The 22081-nt window shown below is 61.8% G+C and overlaps 1 protein-coding gene across 1 annotated transcript; it reads left to right on the top strand.

Annotated features, from left to right (window-relative positions):
• The first annotated feature begins 8074 nt into the window (after positions 1-8074).
• DGKQ (diacylglycerol kinase theta) lies at positions 8075-21856 on the top strand. The gene is made up of 23 exons (XM_002746059.6): positions 8075-8466; positions 10525-10604; positions 12257-12356; positions 12610-12695; positions 12769-12894; positions 13028-13175; positions 13254-13328; positions 13405-13505; positions 13682-13914; positions 13989-14079; positions 14248-14302; positions 14521-14582; positions 14955-15105; positions 15636-15674; positions 15873-15988; positions 17710-17861; positions 18081-18229; positions 18385-18563; positions 18898-18998; positions 19189-19335; positions 19443-19554; positions 19638-19790; positions 20112-21856. The coding sequence occupies exons 1-23, from the start codon at positions 8190-8192 to the stop codon at positions 20211-20213; spliced, it is 2835 nt and encodes a 944-aa protein (XP_002746105.2). The 5' UTR covers positions 8075-8189; the 3' UTR covers positions 20214-21856.
• Positions 21857-22081: the final 225 nt, after the last annotated feature.

Raw genomic sequence — 22081 nt, forward strand, 5'->3', positions numbered from 1 at the left:
TTGCGCCATTGCACTCCAGCCTGGGCAACAAGAGGGAGACTGTCTCAGAAAAAAACAAGAAAAAAAAAATTTAGGGCTGGTGCGGTGGCTCACACCTATGATCCCAGCCCTTTGGGAGGCTGAGGCAGGTGGATTACCTGAGGTCAGGAGTTTGGGACCATCCTGGTCAACATGGTGAAATGCTGTCTCTACTAAAATTACAAAAATTAGCCAGAAGTGGTGGCGGGCACCTGTAATCCCAGCTACTCGAGAGGCTGAGCCAGGGGAATTTCTTGAACCTGGAAGGCAGAGGCTGCAGTGAGCCAAGATCATGTCATTGCACTCTAGCCTGGGCGATATAGTAAGAAAAGAAAGCAAAATATTAAACGGTGTTCTTCGGCTGGGCGCGGTGGCTCACCCGTAATCCCAGCACTTTCAGAGGCCGAAGTGGGTGGATTGCCTGAGGTCAGGAGTTCGAGACCAGTCTGGCCAACATGGTGAAACCGTTTCTACTAAAAATACTCCAGACTGGAGTGCAATGGTGGGGTTTTACTACGTTGGCCAGGCTGGTCTTTAACTCCTCACCTCATGATCCACCTGCCTCAGTCTCCCAAAGTGCTGGGACTATAGGCGGGAGCCACTGTACCCGGATGGAAAATGCATTTTTATACTTAGATTCTGTGATTCTTGAAATAGGATTGAACGAAAGGGTAAGGCCTGACAGACTAACAGGGTAACAGACCGCAGGAGCCCAGTGAGGCCCACCTGGTGGCCTCTCTCTGCAGCTCTCCTTCCTGCTGGGTGGGGGCACAACGCCCTGGAATAAGGGTCTGACCACCTATAAACAAGGCAGGCCAGAGAATTTCTTCACAGCCAGTTTTTATGCAGACGGAGGAAAAGTTAGTCATAGTTTTAGGTTCATGGTTGGCTTTGGGGAAAAGGGGTTCAGGTTTCTATGACCCATCTGGGAGAATCAGGAGCCAGAGATGGGGCAGGAGCAGGCCTGGATTCCAAGGCCTTCACTCTGGGGTGTGATTTTCTGAGCCCCAACAAAAGCAGCAGAAAGGGTACATTGTACATAAACCTAATGAATCATAACCACATAAAACAATCACGTTACAGGGTTTCACCTGTTCACAGCACCAGCAGCTCAGGTGTCGTGAGGGACAGCAGAGCGAGAGGGAAGGAGAGCCGCCCGCAGACGCCCTCGGTCCTGGCCAGGCTTGTGCCTGTCACCTCACATGGCAAGCGCCTGCAGGTGTATTAGGGAAGCATCCAAGATGCAGAGGTGATCCTTGTTATCCGGTGGGCCCTGAGTGTAACCCCTGTAATCCCAGCTACTCGTAATCCCAGTGTTCCTAGAAGGGGAAGTGGAGGGGATTTGACACAGAAGAGGCTGTAGTGACCTCAGGGGACATTGGAAGATTGCCCTAAAATGTGCCCTGGGTTTGTTTCAATGAGGTGTGGGGAAACACACATCCCGGCCCTGACAGGCCAGGAGGAAGGCCTTGCCGTGTGCATGTGCAATCCTGATACAGATTTTGGGGCTCTGTGAGGTGAGAGATTCACACAGGTCTCTACCCTGCAGGCAACGCCTTTCGGGTAATGGCACAATGGCTTATGATAACCATGGGAAGAGGCCGCTGGTCTATCCTGCTGAGAGAGGCCTCGCCGGCAGAGCTGAGTGTGTGGGGTGCTGGTCCTGTGAGCTAGCACATACTGGCGGCTGCGGATGGGGTCAGAGGCTCAGGGTCTCTGACAGTCTCTGTCCCAGGAGAACTGGTGGCAGCCAGTCACTTGTGGGTTTAAGAGTGGATGGCACAGGGCCAGGAGGAGCAGGTTCCTACATCAGAAGCCACTGGGCAGCTTATGGCTGTGAGGAGAGGCTGAGAGATGCCGGCCGCCTGAGAAGAGGCTGCCAGCGCCTCTAGAGCAGAGTCTCTGAGGGCACTAGCAAGAGTGCCTGAAGATCTTAATGTTTTGTTTTGCTTTTAGCCAGGGTCTTGCTCTATCCCCCAGGCTGGATGTAGTGGCGCGATCACAGCTCGCTGCAGCCTTGACCTCCCAGGCTCACGTAAGCCCCCACCTCGGCCTCCTGAGTAGCTGGGACGGCAGGCATGCATATGCCTGGCTATTTATTTATTTATTTATTGTTTGTGGGCAGGGTCCCTCTGCGTTGCCCAGGCTGCTTTCGAACTCCTGTGTTCAAGTGACCCTCCCACCTCAGCCTCCCAAAGTGCTGGGATTACAGGTGTGAGCCACTGTGCCTGGCTGTTTTTATTTGGATGTAAAATTTGGAAAGAGGAATGTGTTGCCACCAGAACCCAAAAAGAATTAAAAGATACTGCGGTGCGTGTCAGCAGGAGGGCACCCTCCACGGATGTGGGCCCGCACCGTGGAAGAAGGGCTGGGCTTCGGAGGTCCCGGCACAGCCTGGAAACGGGGCTGTATCCTTGGAGGTGGCGGTGAACTGTGGCTGAAACAGGCAGGCACGGGCAGGCGGAGTGGAGGCTGCGTCCTCTGCGAGAGACACTCTGGCCAGTTCCTGAGCTGGGGAGTCAGTGGTGGGGACCCTGCCGGGTGCTGGGTGTGGGGCCTGAGGGGCGGCTGCAGCCTCGAGGTTATGAAAACCCACCGTGAGGCACCCGTTCTTTTTTCTTGGGAAAATAACAGGCAAAATTGGGCCTTTATTTTCTCTGCTTGTGCCTGAGTAGTTACGGTTTGCTTCCTTTCTCCCCACCCCCATCCCTTCTTCTGTTTCGGCTCCCATCTGCCCTAAGCCCGGGTTTTTAGTTGCTGTCTCTGGCTGATAAGAGGGAAGGAGGGGAGGGAAGCCCCCAGGATAGCCCCTGTCCGCTGCGTAATCCCTCCTTCTCTCTTTTTCCCCTTTAAACGAAATCTTGGTTTTTGTCTTAAAAATCGGGCTTATATCTCTAGGTGGGTAGACTTTTTTTCCTTTACTTCTTGTCCATCTTGACTGTATTAACTGCATTTTTTTTTCTTTTTTTTTTTTGAGAGTCTGGCTCTGTCACTCAGGCTGGAGTGCAATGGCGCAATATCAGCTCATTGCAACCTCTGTCTCCCGGGTTCAAGCGATTCTCCTGCCTCAGCCTCTCGAGTAGCTGGGATTACAGGCACCTGCCACCATGCCTGGCTAATTTTTGTATTTTAGTAGAGATGGGGGTTCACCATGTTGGCCAGACTGGTCTTGAACTCCTGACCTCATGTGATCCGTCCTGCTCTGCCTCCCAAAGTGCTGGGATTACAGCCATGAGCCACCGTGGCTGGCCTGTTTTGCGTATTCTTAATGCACTGGCCTTGGGGGTCTTGATCCTGGAGAGACTACCCCTCCCAGAGCCCAACTTCCTTGTCACACTCACAGCAAGCCAATGTCCCTGCCCTTAGTCACCCCAGGGCAAGGTACCAGCCGACCAGGGCTGCTGAGTCCAGGGCCCAGGGAAGTCACTCCATCTCCAACCCTGTCCTGATCTCACCCTGCAGTGCCCACCCTGCCGCGTCTGCCCTTCTTGCAGAGGCCCCAAGAACTGGGGCTCCCCACCACCCCGTGGCCCTGTGCGCTGTGCCCCCTTCTCTTGGGAAATGGCATATGTCTTCTTTGCAGGCACATCTGCCTGCAAAGTTGTCTCCACATCTGCCACCCTACCGCGCCTGATTAAAAGCAAACCCAGGTACATATTTTAGAACAAAGGTGTGTGGCTTCCAGAAATCAACCCTGGAAGTGAGAAGGGGCCAGTGGCTTTGCCTGGGGAGGGAGCCTGGTACTGCCAACATGTGGACCTGTAGAGGGCTTGTGCCAGCCCAGGCCACGCCATGCACCCGCACAGCAGGTCCACACCGTGGGATGGAGTCAAGGGAAAATGGCAGAGCCCTTTCCAAGGGCAGCACACAGTTTTGTCAAATTTACTAAGTGAAGGCTCCTTAACCACAAGGGGTTCCCCCCTGTCTCCAGCTTCCCCTCTTGCTGGGCTGGCCCTGCAGAGGCAGTGAGCACGCTGGGGCCTGGCATGGGGATGTTTAGCTGTGGAGACATCAGCAGGGTCAGCAGCGTCTGCCATGCCCTTCCCGGACGTCCTGGGGTAGAGCTTCCAGCAACAACCAAGAGGAGTGACTCACAGGGACTTCTGCAAGAGGAGGAAAGACCTTGCTGATCTAACAGGAAATGCCAGCATCGACGAGAGAGTGCAGGACCCTCACACCAGCCTCACGGGAACCTGATGGACACAGTCATCCCTGAGGGCGCCTTGGATCATCACCTGGGGAAAAAAAGCAGCTCCGAAACCCACCAGCCTACAGAAGAGAGAAACCTGAGCAAGTTTCCTCCAAATTTCACCACGGGCTTCATGTGGATGATGTGACCAGTCATCAGCCCACTTCTGTAAAGCAAGTCACACTTTTAAAAAAATCAGCCACGCTAGGCCTGGCACAGTGGCTCACACCTGTAATCCCAGCACTTTGAGAGGCCAAGGAGGGCGGATCACAAGGTCAGGAGTTCGAGACCAGCTTGGCCAACATGGTGAAACCCCTGTCTCTACTAAAAATACAAAAGAACTAGCTGGGCGCGGTGTCAGGAGCATGTAATCCCAGCTGCTCAGGAGGCTGAGGCAGGAGAATTGCTCAAACCTGGGAGGTAGAGGATGCAGTGAGCCGAGATCACGCCATTGCACTCCAGCCTGGGCGACAGTGTGAGACACGGTCTCAAAATAAAATAAAATCACACATGCTAGATGGCGTGAGGATTACCTTTCTTCTTCTTCTTTTCTCTTTGGGAGAAATGATATTGCAAAATCGTAAGGAGAGACAATAAAAAAGTGGATAAAAGGGTATCATAGCAGGCCATTACCAACAAAAAATCATGGCATTTTCTGGATCTTGTGCTGCTTGTGCTATTAGTCCATTTTTTAGAAATGCTTAATTTGTTACGATTTCTTCTCTCATTCTGAATAAATATGCTTCTAATTTTATTTGTTTTTGAGACACAGTCTTGCTCTGTCACCCAGGCTGGAATGCAGTGGCTCAATATTGGCTCACTGTGCCCTCCCCTCCTGGGTCCAAGCGATTCTCCTGTCTCAGCCTCCTGAGTAGCTGGGATTATAGGCATGTGCCACGACACCCGGCTAATTTTTATATTTTTAGTAGAGATGGGTTTTGCCATGTTGGCCAGGCTGGTCTCAAACTCCTGACCTCAGGCAATCTGCCTACCTCAGTCTCCCGAAGTGCTGAGATTACAGGTGTGAGCCACCTCGTCCAGCCTCCATCTAATTTTATAAGAATTATTTTGCACTTCTTAAAGAGATCCCCATCGACTTCAGGCTGCCTGAAACCTGTGCAAGCTCCAGCCTGCGCTTACTCGGTCCCCTGCCTTGTGGCGGAGGCGCCCAGAGCGGTAGGGACAGCGTCCCCAACAAGCAACTGGACCCCACCTCACAGGACACCCCCAAATCAGTCCCTGCTGGCTCACAGATGTAAATGTAAAAGGTAAAAAGACTCCCCTCCCAACTGGGGAGCCTCTTTAAGACCTCAGAGGAGGCAGGTGCTTAAACAAGACACACCGCCTGCGGAAGGGAAAGGTCAGTGGGATGGCGGGAAAGCTAGGACCACCAAAAGCCACCGTGTGGGGGGTCTGGACACATGTGACACGCACCAGCCGGCTGCCTCGCTCACAGATCCTGCATTTGCAAATACGCCTGCTCGCTAAATGTGTTTAAACCCCAGCATCAATGCTCACTGTGCTTCCGCGGTTACTCTACTGGCCGACGAGCTCAGCGCCAAGAAGCCCGAGATCTGGTTTCAGGGCTGGCTCCTCCTGAGGCTGGGGGCAGGACCAGTCTGTCCCCGCCACCTCTCTCCAGCTCCAAGCGCTCCGTGTTCCTGGCCCGACCTCCGCCTTCATCCTGCTGCGGCCTCTCCCTGCGAGCGTGTGTCTCCAGATCCTCTGTCCACAAGGACGTGCTGTGCTGGAGTGAGGCCCGTCCTCGTGACCACACCTTCGCTTGGTTGACTCTGTGAAGACTGTGTCTCCAAACAAGGTCACAGGTGCTGGGGTTGGGACTTCAACATAGAATTTGGGGGGACAGTTTCATCTGTAGGTGTGATGAGACTTCAGCATGCTGGTTTCCTCAGGGAGCAGGGGTTGAGAGGCCTTCACCAGAACCTGACGTGCTCTACTTCCCGTCCTCCAGAGCTGCGAGAAACGCGCTTCTGTGGTCTAAGCCTCCAGGCTGTGGCCTCCTGTCACGGCAGCCCAGACTGACCAAGACGGCCAGGAAAGGGAGTGGGAGAGGGAGAGACAGTCGGGGACACGGGGGGCCTGCACAGAGGGGGCTGTTTCCGCCGCAGACAAGCTCCATCGGGGCGGGTGCTGACATCCAGGCTGCAGTTCAAAGTTTTAAGGCCCCACCAGCGAGAAGCCGCTGGTGGCTTCAGAAGACACCCTAGGAAGTCCGTGGAAGGTCTGACAGAAGCATGGTTTGCCCACCATTTTAATTAACGTGTGCGTCAGAAAGCACCAAATTCTGGTAGAAATGGTCAGATGAAGGTTTTCCAGGCATTTTTGACGCTGTCCACTGTCTCCTTGATGGTGAAAGGCATGTCGTTTAAACAGTTTTTCCTCAGAAGCCGGCTGCAGTTGGCCCGTGGGAAGTGGGCTCAGTGAACCCCCCACCTCCTCATGGGCAGCATGGCTGGGTCCGAGCTCCCCCAGAGCCCAGGAACAGGGGTCTTGGGGCCTGGCTGAGGCCAGGCTCAGGGTTGGGGTCTGGAGGAGGAGACAGGACACGCAGGGGTGGTGACTCAGGGCCTCCCAGCACAGGCAGGCGTCAGCAGGCGGCTGGGGAGAGCACCTGCCTCAGGGCCTCTGCTCTGGGTCTCTGCCTGGACGTCTTCCCGCTGCCTCTAGGCTGCCCCTGCTGGTCACTCACATTCTTCAGTGTGCGTCTGTCCCAAGCACAGGTCCTGGAGAGCCGGGGTCCCTGAAGCTTTCGCTAACGTTCCCTTCACCTGGGGGCCCACCCAGAGCCCTGCCCCAGCAGCTTAACCAACAGCTTCTGGACAAACAGAATCCTCCCAGGTTGAGGACTGAGTTGAGGACAGAGTTCCCCTCCACCATTTCAGGGGCCTGCTCTCCTCCCTCCTTGGACTGGGTCCCCAGCTCACCCTCCACCCCTGGAATCCCCCTGTGGCCTCGGTGCCCCCACCAGTGGAGCCCCCACGGCAGCTCTGCCCGCTCCTTCCCTCCACAGCCCCCAGTCCCTTTCCTGTGTCTCCCCAACATCCTCCCCCGCAACCCCCGGACTGCCTGCCGAGCTGGCCCTGGAGTCCCGCCCTTCGCGGTTCCCTGCTCGGTGGTTGGAATGGAATACCCGGCAGCGCAGACTCCTATCCACGGTTAGGCTCACCGGGGCAGGGACCCCGGAGTGCTGCCAGCGGCGGGGAGGGGTGACCTGCGTGGACACGACTCCCAAAGGCCACCAGTGCCACCTGAACAAGACCTGGGGCGCGTGCGGAGCAGGAAATTTGGGCGCTCGGCGTGAGGCCCGGGTGGGGATCGCGAGGGGACAGCCCGGGCCGCAGGCGGGTCCCCCGATGCAGTGAGGACAGTGGTCGGGGGCAGAGGGTCCTGGGCCTCCGGCACGGCCAAGTCGGCAAGTGCGAGGACCCCACAGACGGAGCCGTCCACGCACCGCAAACCCCACCTCCCGGGACCCATCCTGGGAGGCCTGCTGCACTGCCCCTCGCCGGGGCGTCCCGCGTGGGAGGCTTCTGTCTGCGCAGTCGCGGGCCGGGGTGCCACAGGTGCAACGCCGCGCGTGCGGCGTCCGGAGGCCGCGTGAGGTGAAGTCTGAGCCGGCTGCGGTCAGGCTGAGCCCACGCGGACCAGTTCCCCGCGGCGTGTTTGCTAGGGCCCCCCCACGCGCAGGCCCCGCCCCGCCCCGCCCGATCACATGGCCCGCCCCCAGCTCCGCCCATCCACGGGGCAAGGCCGCGTCCAGTAGCAGGCCCCGCCCCACCCACCGCAAGGCCCGCCCCCTCCCCGCCCACCAGCAGCGCCCGGCCCCGCCCCGAGGCTCGCGCCTGCGCACTGGGACGGGCGCAGTCGGAAGGCCGGCTGGGCTGCGCTGCGCGGGCGGTGGAGCGGCGGCTCCGGTCCCCTCAGCGCGGACCCGAAGGGGTTCGGGCCGCTCGGGCCGGCAATGGCGGCGGCGGCCGAGCCTGGGGCCCGCGCCTGGCTGGGTGGCGGCTCCCCGCGCCCCGGCAGCCCGGCCTGCAGCCCTGTGCTGGGCGCAGGAGGCCGCGCGCGCCTGGGGCCGGGGCCGGGGCCGGGGCCGGGGCCGGAGCGGGCGGGCGCCAGAGCCCCGGGCCCCGCCGCCGCGCCGGGACACAGCTTCCGGAAGGTGACGCTCACCAAGCCCACCTTCTGCCACCTCTGCTCCGACTTCATCTGGGGGCTGGCCGGCTTCCTGTGCGACGGTGAGCGCCCGTGCCCCTTCCCGCGGGCACGGCCTGCGCCGGACGCGCGCGCTCGCCCGGGATCCCGGCCCCGGTGCCCACCTGGCTGCCCCCTGCGCCTGCCCCGTGGGCGGGAGCCTGAGCCGAGGTGGCGCCGGCGCTTTCTGGGCGGGGGGCGAGGTCCCAGCCCTGCCCGCGGGACCTGCCTTCGTGGGGCGAACTGGGCCTGTGCGCCGTGGGGCCCGGGTCTCGGGGCTTCCTCACCTGGGAGGTGCGGGCAGTGTCTCCATAGTGCCGCGCTGTGGCCTTGACCCAGGGGCTGTGCCTGATGCAAGCGCGACCTCCCCCGGGGTCCCCAGGGCCGGCTTTCTTTCCCAGCGGCTCGGGCAGCAGGTGTGGTCAGGCAGGGCTGCTCTGGGCCTCTGGCCCTGACCCTTCTCATGCTGTGGCCCGGAGCCCCAGCCTCCTGGAGAGCCAGGTGGCGCCTTGCTCCACCCAGCTGCCCCGCCCTGGCTGGGGTGAGGATGGCCCTTCCCTGCTCTGGGCCCGGGAGCTTCCAGGGCTGGCTCTCTTCTTCCCCCACGGCAAGCAGGCAGGCTTGGGGACCACAGCCCAGCCTCTGAAGGGAGCCAAGGACAGGACCGGAGTCCTGGACGTTTGACACTTACTGTGTCCTGGCCAGGGACACCGAAGTGGGAGGGGCTAAGGAGCCTCTGCCCTGCTCAGCGATTCAGGCCTTTACTCTGGGGATAGGGGACCACTCAGGCCAGGGGCTGCAGAGGAGACTGGGCCCTTCACTCAGGGATGTGGCCTGTGGTGGAAACAGCACAGTTGTTCCGACCTGCACAAGGTGGCCTGGCCCGCCGGCTTCTTTATCACATCAGAGCATGGTACTGCCATGCCTGCTGCCTGGGGACGCCAGGGGCTTCCCCCGAGGTGGAGGGTGTGCATGTGTGGTTGAGGTAACTCACAGCCTGAGGCCAGACTCTGGGTCCCCTGCCCCTTGGGAGGTGGCACAAGGGCCCTCCTGGGCAGCACCTGTGGAAGAGGGGCTGGCAGGGATATGGGAAGAAGGGCGCCCTCCCCCTCCAGGAGACCGAGCATGGGCGTGGGGTGAGCAGGCCCTGTTTCCATGACAGAGGGGACCCTGGCGCTGCCTGTCCCCCCTTCTCTTGGCGGACCCCAGCTTGCTTCCAGAGCTTTTCTCCTAAGCCTCCAGGAGGAGCTTCTCTTGGTCCCATCTGGAGACTGGGGTGGCCAGGTGAGGGGTGCAGTGTGGCAGCACCAGCAGGGCCTTCTGGGAGAGTGGCCTGTCCCGGCTGGGCTGCCTGGGGCTCCATGGCACAACCTTCACCCAGGGCTGTCTTGGCAAGTGTGTCGCTGGGTACCCTGCCCATTCCCAGCCCCCAGCAGCCTTTGCCCCAGCCCAGGGCTCCTGCCTCCCCTCCTGACCCGGCCCCACCCTCCCGTCTCTCTCACTGCTGGGGTGTGGCGCTTGCCACTCTTATGCCCTCCTGAGCACCCTGCTGGCTAAGGTGCTCCCTGGGCCCCATGCAAACAGCCAGAGCTCCTTGGGAGTCTTGGGGCTGCCCACTCCCCAGCGGCTGCTGCCTTTCCAGAGCCCTCAGCTGCCCCAGGTGGCTCCAGGTCTGAGGCATGATGACAGCACACAGCAGGGACAGTTAGGGGTATGTGCAGTTTCGGGGGAGTGAGGGACAGGTGTACCTGGCAAAGCTGATCTGCAGAAGCCGGAGCAGCCCCTGCCGCTTGGTGAGCCTGGTGAGCCCCAGGCTGCCCCTTGAGAGGCCCAACTGCAGAGGCAGGAGGAGTGCCGGGCCCACCAGAGGGCAGGGGCTGCTGTCTGGACGAGAGGACGCTCACTGTCCTCTAGGATGGTCAGGGGGCACCCAGGTCCCTACTCTGGGCTGCAGGCTTTCCCCAATGAGGGGGAACTTGAGGACCACAGGGCCCCTGGTGCTGCATGGTGGGGATGGCAGGGGTTGCCCTGGGGCCTCTGACTTCCTGGGTGGGACAGCATTGGGTGGGACAGGCCTGCTCATGCAGCTCTCATTCCCACAGTCTGCAATTTCATGTCCCACGAGAAGTGCCTGAAGCACGTGAGGACCCCATGCACGAGTGTGGCGCCCAGCCTGGTGCGGGTGAGTGTGGGGCTGGGTGTTGCTGCTGCTCTGGGGGATGTGTCAGCTGTCCCTTGAGCACTGAGACCCTTTATGTCAGACGTTACTGACACCTGCTGCCAGAGGCTGGGGGATGTCAGGCGTCCCTTGAGCACTGAGACCCTTTACGTCAGACGTTACTGACACCTGTGGTTGAAAGGCAAAGGTCAGAGACTGCTTGGGATGAAAAGGCAAAGGTCCCTGCATGGACCTGCAGGGAACAATGCTGAGAAAAGCTAGTCCCAAAGGTGGCAAATAGCAAGATCCTGTCCACAGAACATGCTCAAAATGACAAAACTAAAGGGAACACAGATGAGAGGTTTCCCAGGCTGGAGGAAGTGGGCGTGGCTGTGATGTGCAGCCTGAGGGCTCCTGGGAGGATGGAGATTTTGGCCTCAGGGGTGTCAGCATCCCCACTTGCCTGAAGTTCGCAAGACAGCACACTTGGGGGAGCTGGCAGAGGCTTGAAGGGGTCCTCACAGCTGTGTGTGAACCCACAAGCATCAAGGAATTTGAATAAAAAGCAAAGGCAGAAAGCCTGGAGCCTGAGGACATCTTGGCCACCAGCCTCCGTCTGTGGGCTCTGGGTGGGGGAGGGAGGTGACTGGCCCAGGGGACTTGACTTCTCTGACAGTGGTGACAGCAGGGACATGTAGGAAGGGCCGGGCCTATTCCTCCTTCAGCCTCACCCTCTGCAGACTGGGCATTCCCTGCCGCGCTCAGGCTGCAGGTGGGGTGCAGGCTTCGAGACCAGCGCAGATGTGTGGCAGGAGGGGAGGGGAGGCCGGCAGGGGCGCACCTGCCGCTGGTGGGCATCTGGCTGCACCGTCCTCTGTCATGTGACGCCCTGTCCCTAATGATACCACTCCTGGGCGGTGGGTAGGAGGCCTGAGGTCACTGGCTCTGGTGGTGGCCGGCACCTTGGGGATGCCACATTGGCTTGGGCAGTGCCCCATGTGGACAGCCTGAGGCTGCAGCTTTTTAAAGTGGATTTTAATGTCTTCTTTTATACTTTGCTAAATTAGGAGAACACAAGTATGTGTTTCAGCTACATGCACGACAGGAAATGTAGAAGACATATTTAACAAAATAAGTCACCCACCATTCTGGCGTGCTCACTGCTGCTATTCTGGAACGTGGTCTTTCCATGTGTGCTTTTATTGGGCGTGGTTTAAGTTTGAGGATAAGGACAAGAGTCAGGAGTGAAGACTTGGCCTTTCTCCTTCCCTTCTGGTGGAAAAGCAGCAGCCCGGCCCTCCCCAGCACAGCAATGTCGATCCACACTCATTATGGCCCGATTGTCTCCCAGAGGGCAGTCCCCGTGTGCTGGTTCCTGGCTCTGAGGAGACAGATGCCAGGCGGTTGACAGCCTCGCCTGTCCCAAGGAGGGAAGGGGTGGCAGGTGGGTCTGGCTTCCTGGTGCTAGGCAGGGTTGCTGGGGGAGGCCACAGCCTGCTCCCTGCTTTTGACCAGCCAGGCTGCCCCCAGGACTGGGAGTGTGGTTGCTCCTGGGGCCTCCAGATGGCACAGTTCCCAGCAGGAGTTCTGCAGGTGAAGAGGGAGGAGGGGTGGGTGGTGGGTGGCCCTGGCCCTTACCGAGAGCATGGAGGTGAGGCTGTGTCTGCCCTGCCCAGGTGGCTATGGCCCATTGCTTCGGCCCCCGGGGACTCTATAAGCGGAAGTTCTGTGGTGTCTGCCGCAAGGTCTTGGAGGCGCCTGCGCTCCGCTGTGAAGGTAAAGAGAGCCCATCTGGCTCCCCTTGCCCCTCCCAGCGTCCTGGTCTCTGTCGCCCAGGTGGCCCAGCCCACCCCCTGCTGTGCAGCTTGTCAGATGATGGGGGAGGCCAACGGCTGGCTGCCCAGCAGCCACAGGACAGTTAAAAGGATTTGGGGGGCTAAGTGGTAGAGACAGGGCCAGACCCAAGCGCCAGCAGAGGCAGGGGTCCTCCAAGGTGGGACTGAGGCCTCTAACCCTGCCTGCCCCCCAGTGTGTGAGCTGCACCTCCACCCAGACTGTGTGCCCTTCGCCTGCAGTGATTGCCGCCAGTGCCACCAGGACGGGCACCAGGACCATGTGAGTGTGCTGGTCCCAGAGAGGCCTGGGGGGGTGGGGCGGGCTCAGCTGCTGACTGTCCTTCACTCCCCAGGACACCCACCACCACCACTGGCGGGAGGGGAACCTACCCTCGGGAGCACGCTGCGAGGTCTGCAGGAAGACGTGTGGCTCCTCTGACGTGCTGGCCGGCGTGCGCTGCGAGTGGTGTGGGGTCCAGGTGGGCACTGGGAGGTGGAGGTGGAGGGTAGGAGAGGTGTGGAGTCCAGGCTGGGCCTGTAGTGTGTGGGGTCTTTCCCCAGACCCGGCACACCTGGTGCCCCCAGCCCCGGCTTAGGCCCTTGTACCCCTAGGCGCACTCCATCTGTTCTGCGGCCCTGGCCCCCGAGTGCGGCTTTGGGCGCCTCTGCTCCCTGGTCCTGCCCCCTGCATGCGTGCGCCTGCTGCCTGGCGGCTTCAGTAAGAGGCAGAGCTTCCGCATTGCCGAGGCCGTGGAGCCAGGTGAGGCGTGGGCCGGCTGGGGCACCCTGGGCTGGGGGGCTGCACACTGAGTGAGGGGTCCGCCTGCCCATCCCACAGGTGAGGGGGGTGACGGTGCGGACGGGAGTGCTGCCGCGGGGCCAGGCAGAGAGACGCTGGTGGCTCCAGAGTCCGGTAAGTGTCCACCTCATGCCCCCCATGCCCCACCATCTCCCGGGCACCTGGGACTCGTGGAGTTTCCCCGGCCTAGGGAAGAAAATGCTGAAGATCTTCGATGGCGATGATGCGGTGAGGAGAAGCCAGTTCCGCCTCATCACGGTGCCCCGTCTAGCCAGTGCGGAGGAGGTGTTGGTAAGGGGGAGCCTGGGAGGTGTCTGAGCCCCCACCTCCACTGCGTGTCCCGCACCTGGCGCCCCTGACCTGGCTCTCTCAACCTGGTACCCCTCACCCACCTGCTCCTACCTCCCCAATATCAACCCCCCAACTTGGACCTTCCAACTTGGCTCCCCCAACCTGACGTCCTGCAGGAGGCTGCGCTCCGGGCCTACCACATCCCCGAGGACCCCGGCCACCTGGAGCTGCGCCCGCTGCCCCCTTCCTCGCAGGCCTGTGATGCCTGGGCTGGTGGCAAGGCCGGGAGTGCTGTGATCTCGGAGGAGGGCAGAAGCCCAGGGTCTGGGGAGGCCACGTCGGAGGCCTGGGTCATCCGGGCTCTGCCTCGGGCCCAGGAGGTCCTGAAGATCTACCCTGGCTGGCTCAAGTGAGGCTGGGCCTGAGGCTCAGGGTCTGCTGGGTGGGGTGAGGGGAGCTCCAGCTCAGGCTGCGTCCCCACAGGGTGGGCGTGGCCTACGTGTCCGTGCGAGTGACTCCACAGAGCACCGCCCGGTCTGTGGTGCTGGAGGTCCTGCCGCTGCTCGGCCGCCAGGTGTGTACCCTGGGCCTACTTCCCATCCTGGCCAGACTTGGTGGTGGGAGGGGGGGTTACTGTCCCCAGAATGCCAGGCCATCATCCCAGTCCAGGCTTGGCTGTCCCCGTGGGTGTCCTGAAGTGTTGGGGCCTGCCCAGACCTGATGCCAGCCTCTACTCCAACAGGCTGAGGGTCCTGAGAGCTTCCAGCTGGTGGAGGTGGCAATGGGCTGCAGGCACGGTGAGTAGGTGGCCCGTGGTGGGCTGGCGGTCCCTGCACCTTCCCGGCATGGGCCGCTCCCAGGCTCTCCCGTAGGGTGGTGCTGGACATCAAGGCCGGGCCCTGTCCTCCTGACCAGCTCTACCCTGCATCCCCACGGGCCCCGGGGGCTCAGGGCAGCTGTTTCCAAGGTGGGCGAGGAGCCTGGTGCTGACGGGCTGTGCCCCTCACCTCTGCAGTCCAGCGGACGGTGCTGGCGGAGGAACAGCCCCTGCTGGCCCGGCTACAGGACATCCGGCAGGTCAGTGAATGTGGATGCCGGCCCCCAGGGAACCAGCAGCCCACAGCCACAGCCTCTGCCCTGCAGGGTGCGTGTGCCCCATACGCCGAGTCCTCAGCTAGGCAGCGGCTGTCCCAGCTGGCAGGGCAGTGCTCTGTCATAAGTCACTTTGTCCCTGCAAGGAGGCCTTGAGCCACAGACCCCCCCGAGGTTCTCAAGGGGAATGGACAGGGTTGTCCACAGCAAGGGAACCTCCATGGCCCCTCTCCTCATTTTTATGTTGACTTAATTCTGGGACTCTTCCCAACCCCCCGTTTTGTGGATGAGGAGGCAGAGGTCTGGTGCCAGCGGTCTGTCCTCCCCGGCCCAGCGTCCTCGCCCCTCTCCCTGCAGATGTCCATATGGCAGCTGAGCCAGACACGGTTCTACGTGGCGGAGAGCAGGAATGTGGCCCCACACATCTCCCTGTTCGTTGGCGGCCTGCCTCCCGGCCTGGCCCCCAAGGAGTACAGCAGCCTGTTGCTTGAGGCCATGGCTACCGAAGGTGTGAGCTCCGTGGCTGGCCGTGGGCTGCTGGCTGGGGGTGGGGTCTGGCGGCCGTGGGGCTGCGGTGCTGAGGCCGGCTCCTGCCTCTCCTTGAGCCACTGAGACCCGAGGGCCAGGCCCAGCCCCTGTCCCTTCCTGCAAGGCGCTTTGGAGCCTCCCGCCCTCTGTGGCCCTTCCCTGTGGCACGAGGCCTCCCCCTCTCCCTCTCTGTCCCTCTGAGGGGCTGGGAGCCTCCCGCCCTCCGTGGCCCTTCCCTGTGGCATGAGGCCTCCACCTCTCCCTCTCCCTTTGAGGGGCTGGGAGCCTCCAGCCCTCCGTGGCCCTTCCCTGTGGCACAAGGCCTCCACCTCCCCCTCTCTGTCCCTCTGAGGTGCTGGGAGCCCTGCTCCTGAAGTGGGGCAGGGTTACTTCATGGGGAGGTGGCCCTTGGGGTGTGATGTCACCCTGAATAGGCGGAGGGGCTGGTCCTGGCCCCAGCGCTACACATCCTTCACTTCCCACCACCCTGACCACAGCCTGCCTTTGCAGCCACCATGGTGTCTGTGAGTCACGTCTACTCCTCCCAAGGTGAGCTGCCCTGATGGACATGGTCACATGGGGCCCCAGGGTGTTCCTGGAGTGGGGTGGGACAGCCCTGATGTCACGTGGCACCTGACCTTTCCCTCGGTCAGCCCTGAGCTGGGGAAATGCCTTGGCTCTGTTCCTGCCTGGGCACCGTGGGGGCCATGGGACAGGCTCCCCCTGAGTCCTGGGCCGCTGCCACAGGCGCGGTGGTGCTGGATGTCGCCTGCTTTGCGGAGGCTGAGCGGCTGTACGCGATGCTCAAGGACACGGCTGTGCGGGGTCGGCCGCTCACTGCCCTGGTGCTCCCCGACCTGCTGGTGAGTGAGTGGCCGAGCCGGCTCTTCACACACCCCAGGGGTGGCCAGAGGGAGCCTGGGTCTGCAGGTGCTTGGTCCCCACAGCCAGACCCACTCTGCGTTGGCCGTGTCTTCCTCGAGTTCGCTGGGGGCTCGTAGGTGCCACCCATTTGTGCCTCACAATAGCAGGAAGGACACTGTTGCCAGTTTTACACCCTTGACCCAGGGGCCAGAGGGTCAGCGCTCATCCGAGGCTGCCCAGTGGGTGATACCAGCTCCATGGGGACCAATGGGGCCAGGCCCAGCTTCCGTGCTACACCCAAGGCCTCCACCCAGTAGGGAGGCCCACAGGACGTGGCTCTTGGATGTGCTGGGTCCTGCTGCGGCTGCCTCGCCACGGGCCAGAGCATGTCTGTGACCAGCTGTCAGCATCCCAGGCACAGCCCTCTCGGTACAGCTCAGCCCCTCCCCGTGCCTGGAAGGCCTTAGGACCTCTGCTCGCAGCCTGGAGCTCCCAGGGGAGTTGGTGCAGCTCCCAAACTTTGGATGCTACTCTTAAGACCTGCAGTGCCCAGAATAGGGGGCACCTGGCAATGGGGCAGGGCTGGGGGGAGGGGGCACGGCCCACAGAGGAGCAGGAGCCTGGGACTTCACACCGTGCCTTCATAGCGGGCTCTCGGCCTCAGCCCATCCAGCCCCAAAAGGGTCCTGTGAGGACCTCCAGGTGTCCATGATGCTCTGCCCCGAACCCTGACCCTTGACCCTGACCCCAGTTCAGGTGAAGCAGAACTAGAGCAGAATGAGTTGTCTGTGGCTGGGACGGGTGCTGCCTGTGGGTCCCTCCTGTGCCTTCCCTACCTGGTCTTGCCTGGCTCAGGACAGGGTGGCCATCCCGCTGTCCCGAAGACGCAGCCCCTGCCCCAGCCCAGTCAGTCTGTGGGCCGAGCCAGGTGTAGGGTGACACCCTTGCTCCAGCCCACTCGCTCTGGATAGAGCCTGGTGTGGGGCCAACACGCGCTTTCTCTCTCCCGTCAGCTGCCTGCCCTGGGGTGAGTGGTAAGTGGTGACCGCAGGCGGCTCTGCCTGCCAAGTGGGTCACGAAGCCCCGAGTGTGTCCTTGCCCCAGCCACGGCCGGCCCCTGTGCCGCCGCCCACCCTGTGTCTGCACCCGGCCTGTCTGTCTCCTTTGCCCAGCCTTCCCCGCTATGGGGGCCCAGACTCTTGTTGTAGGGACCCCAGCCCTGAGCCTGCTGTGTCTAGATCTGAGCACTGCTTCCTGGGGTTGTATGGGGAGATGGGCTCTTCCTGTGGCCAAGGGACGATGCGTGCCACCCTGTGAGTTTAGAGCTTTTCTCAGCTGCTGTGTAGGCAGGCGGGGGCCTGGGAGCCACCATCCTCCAAAGGTGTGTGCCAGAGGCCCCCCAGGGGGCACCCTTGGTCTCAAGCAGTGCCAGGGAGAGTGCCCCGTGCATTTCCAGCCTGGATTCACAGGCAGCATGGCCCAGGCAGGCGTGGTCTGTTCACACTCGGTTTAGTGGACAGCTCCGAGGCCTTTGTGCTGGGAGCGCCAGGCAGCCAGCAATGAGGTGGGGTTACCATGCAGCTCATGTGTGAGGCCTCATGTGTGAGGGTGCCATGCCTTCCTGGGATGGGGGCTGGTCCAGGCCGGGTGGGCTCAGGGTTGGGGGCCAGGGGACACCCCACCTTGGGTCTCCATGCTAACCCAGCCCCCTGTCTGTCAGCACTCGAGGCTGCCCCCAGACAGCCGTCCCCTCCTTGTGTTCGTGAACCCCAAGAGTGGAGGTCTCAAGGGCCGAGACCTGCTCTGCAGCTTCCGGAAGCTGCTGAACCCCCACCAGGTCTTTGATCTGACCAACGGGGGTCCTCTTCCCGGGTGAGTCCAGAGGGACTCCTGGCACAGGGCAGCAGTGGGGGCAGGAAGGGCCCCAGGAGGGTACCACAGCTGTCTCGGCTGGCGGGAGCTCCACTGGGATCCCACACTGGGGCCTGGAAGTACCCCACGTGGCCAGGAAGGGCATCTGAAAAGGAAGGGGCAGCCTGGGTGAGGGTGGGCTGCCCCGCGGCTGCTGGAGGACACTTCCTGTCTCTCTAGGCTCCACGTGTTCTCCCAGGTGCCCTGCTTCCGGGTGCTGGTGTGCGGTGGCGATGGCACCGTGGGCTGGGTGCTCAGCGCCCTGGAGGAGACACGGCACCGACTGGCCTGCCCGGAGCCTTCTGTGGCCATCCTGCCCCTGGGCACAGGTGGGGTCAGCTGTGCACAGAGGAGAGGTCTCAGGGTCTATCCCTTCCTGCCCCAGCTTTCACTGAGGCCTGGGCTAGTGTCTGTCCCCATAGTGGGGTCTGCGCCCTGCTGATGGGTGGCAGGTGTGGACAGCCGCTATGCATCTGTGTCCCAGGTAATGACCTTGGCCGAGTCCTCCGCTGGGGGGCGGGCTACAGCGGTGAGGACCCCTTCTCCGTGCTGCTGTCTGTGGACGAGGCTGATGCTGTGCTCATGGACCGCTGGACCATCCTGCTGGATGCACATGACGCTGGCAGTGCAGAGAATGGCACGGCAGACGCAGAGCCCCCCAAGGTACAGGGCGGCCTGGCGTGGGGTGTTCTTCAGGCTCCTGCATGTGACATCCCCACACGTCACACTGGGCATCCTCCCAGCCACACACTGGTGTACGTACCCACAGCTGAGGGAGGCACAGCGGGCTGCCACTGGGGATTGTGGCCAGCGAGCTGGCGATATAGCCTGCCCAGGGCCCGGCACGCTGCCCTCCCGGCTGCTGAGCTTGTTGCTGGGGCGGCGCTTGCCCTGTCTCTGCCTGCCGGCTGGAGGCAAAGAACGAGACTAGCTGTTGGGGAGCTCAGGGAGCCTGACGAGGGCTTCCGGGTCCTGGGAGATGAACGCCTGTCCCCAGATCGTGCAGATGAGTAATTACTGTGGCATTGGCATTGACGCGGAGCTGAGCCTGGACTTCCACCAGGCACGGGAAGAGGAGCCTGGCAAGTTCACAAGCAGGTACTGGAGCTGCAGAGGCCGCCCCCTGGTTCCCTTAGGTTCCCCAGCAGGTGCCAGAATCTCAGGTCACCACCTGGGAGGGTGTTCACCCACAGGTTCCCCAGCAGGGACAGGCAGAGGGGCCAGAACCCGGAGGCTGTCTCAGGAGGGTGGGGCCTCCTGGTGATGGGCGGCGTGTCCCCTGCCGCAGGCTGCACAACAAGGGTGTGTACGTGCGGGTGGGGCTGCAGAAGATCAGCCACTCTCGGGGCCTGCACAAGGAGATCCGGCTGCAGGTGGAGCAGCAGGAGGTGGAGCTGCCCAGCATCGAGGGCCTCATCTTCATCAACATCCCCAGGTGCCCCCGGGGGGCTCTCGAGAGGCTCTGCCCAGCGGGGCCGTGGGCGGGTGCAGCCCTTGTCCGGCCTGCGCTGACACCTCTGTGCCCACTCTCTTACGTGGCAGTTGGGGCTCAGGGGCCGACTTGTGGGGCTCCGACAATGATGCCAGGTTTGAGAAGCCACGCATGGACGACGGGCTGCTGGAGGTGGTGGGTGTGACAGGCGTTGTGCACATGGTGAGCTGCTGGCCAGGCAGGTGGGCAGGCCCGGGGCAGTGTCGCTGGTCCCCACTGAGCCCAGCTGGCCTCTCCTGCCCCAGGGCCAGGTCCAGGGTGGGCTGCGCTCCGGAATCCGGATCGCCCAGGGTTCCTACTTCAGAGTCACGCTCCTCAAGGCCACCCCAGTGCAGGTGGACGGGGAGCCCTGGATCCAGGCCCCTGGGCACATGATCATCTCAGCTGCTGGCCCTAAGGTACATGGGGTGAGGCTGGAGAGCCAGGGGAGGTGGGCTAGGCCAGGTAGGCTGTGGGAGTGGCTGGTGGTGCCCAGAGGGTGCAGCATGGTCTGCTGCCCCTGGCCAGGGTCTTCCTTGGTTCCAGGAGGGTGCCTGCCTCAGGAGAGCTGTGCCGGTGGTCAGGGCCACAGATGGCGCAGGGAGCAGCCAGGCAGGTCCTTCCCCTTCCGTGAAATGAAAGATGGCTTCGGCTGCCCGGTCTCAGGACTGGGGGCTGCCAGTGCACCGTTCCTCCATTGGCCACATCACCCTGGCCCTCTGCCCTCTGTCCCACGACAGGTCCACATGCTGAGGAAGGCCAAGCAGAAGCCGAGGAGAGCCGGGACCACCAGGGATGCCCGGGTGGACGCCGCGCCTGCCCCTGAGGGCGATCCTAGGTAGGGGTGGCCAGGCAGGCCGGGGCTTGTGCGGTCTCTGCCCCACTGGCTTGTTTTCAGGTGGTCTGGAGGCAGCTGTGTCCACACAGTGGCCAGCCCCGTGGTCCGGCCTGGCTTCAACCCTGACTGCAGCACCTTCCTAGGCCTGGAGTGGGACCAGCCCTCACCCCATTGGTGCCACACATGGGTGTCACCACCTTCATCCCACTGGAGACTGCTGTGCGGGTGGCAGTGTGTCCCCATGTCCTGGGTGGGCACAGGCTCTGGCTGGCAAGCCCTCTGCCCTGTGGGGGCCCAATCCTCTCCTGGAGGGTGACCACCCACCTCTCCATACCTCTGCCCACTGAGCCCCTTGAGCTGGACAGTGCTGGGCGCAGGCTGTCCAGGTGGGTCTGACCTTGCTTTGTGCCCCTCAGGCTGTGCCCCTGGCTTGTCCTTCACAGCAGCAGGCTCCCTGGAATGTCCCTGTCCCAGCACACACGCCGCCAGCCCCTCTAGCCTCACTTCCCTACCCCAGGCAATCCCTGGCAGGCAGCATATTTTAGGCTGCCTGGTGGTGGTGGTGACTGGTGACTTCCTTGTGTCTTGGGGGAAGGGAGAAGGTGCCTTTTGTTTTCTGGCCTTGTCATATAGATGGCCGCTTGGACCCCAAGTGCAGCCGCAGGGGTAGGCAGTGTCTGGCTGGGCCTCGCTGCCCTTTCCTAGTGCCTGTGCTGGGTGAGGAGAACCTCTGTCTGCAGGGAGGGCAAGTCTTGGGTCCCACCCTCACAGCACCATAGTGTGCGCCTGCCCCTCGGCCCTTGGGGTGGGCACTTAGCACATAGAAGGGACCAGAAGCAGGGCCTGGCGGTGCAGAGGAGCTGGAGGAGGTGTAAACAGCTCTATGCGTGTGGAGGAGGAGCTGGCACTTTCCACGCTGCTTGAAAGCCGCTGACATGCAGTTTCGTGTCTGTGTGAGCTGTTGTGCTCGGTCCTATCCCTTGTCAACGTGTGGAGACCCGGCTCCTGCAGTGCCGCTGCTCCCATGACCCTAGACAGCTCAATGGAGGGTGCTGCGTCTGGGCCATCCTGGGGTGCACCGTCAGAGACAAAGCTGCTTCCACATGCCCAGGGATTCAGACGGCACACTGGCCCTGGGAGGAGTCTGCCTCTGCAGGAAACCTCCTGACTCCCTCCATGAGAAATGGTCCCAGAGTCCCTGTTGCACCCTTTCCCTGTGGGGCACAGCTGGCCTGGGCCTCCCATTCTGGGTGTGGCCTTGACCTCAGAAGTGGCTCTGGTTTGGCCCCAGGAGTGTGTGGCCTGGGCCAGCCTGCAGCCTCCTGGAGAGCCCTTGGTGCCACTAAACCCCCCCAGCGCCGCCCCCTCCCCCGCTGCTTCTGCCAAAACTGCACAGACATGCATCGTCAGGCCGCTTGTGGCCTCCGGTGTACGCGCCTGTTTACGTCTTCTGTCCCACTGTCAAAACCAGCCCCTTGTGTGTGACTAGTTTTGCTTCGCAAGCCGTGGTGTGGCCCGTATGAATTGTGTGTAACTGTGGTGAGGGGACTGTCCCGTGTGAATGAGCCTGGGCCCCTCTGTATCTATCGCTGCCTGAACGCAACAGTAATTTATGTCTGAGACAAATACAGACTGGGCATCACTCTCCTGTTGTCTCCTCGTCTTTGTGTCAACAACCAAGGTGGGAGAGGGAGGGGAAGGCTTGGCACTGCCCACCCCAGGGCAGCTCTGTATAGGCTGTGAAGGGGTCTGGGAGTGGGCAGTCTCTCAGGTGGGTGGGTGTGGCAGTGTCTTCGCATTGGAGAGAGTGGATAGGCAAATGCCACAAGGCACATTTCAAGTTCCTGGGAAACTCCTCACTCTACAGAAACT

Source organism: Callithrix jacchus, chromosome 3 (assembly GCF_049354715.1).
Source record: "Callithrix jacchus isolate 240 chromosome 3, calJac240_pri, whole genome shotgun sequence".
NCBI lineage: Eukaryota > Metazoa > Chordata > Mammalia > Primates > Cebidae > Callithrix > Callithrix jacchus.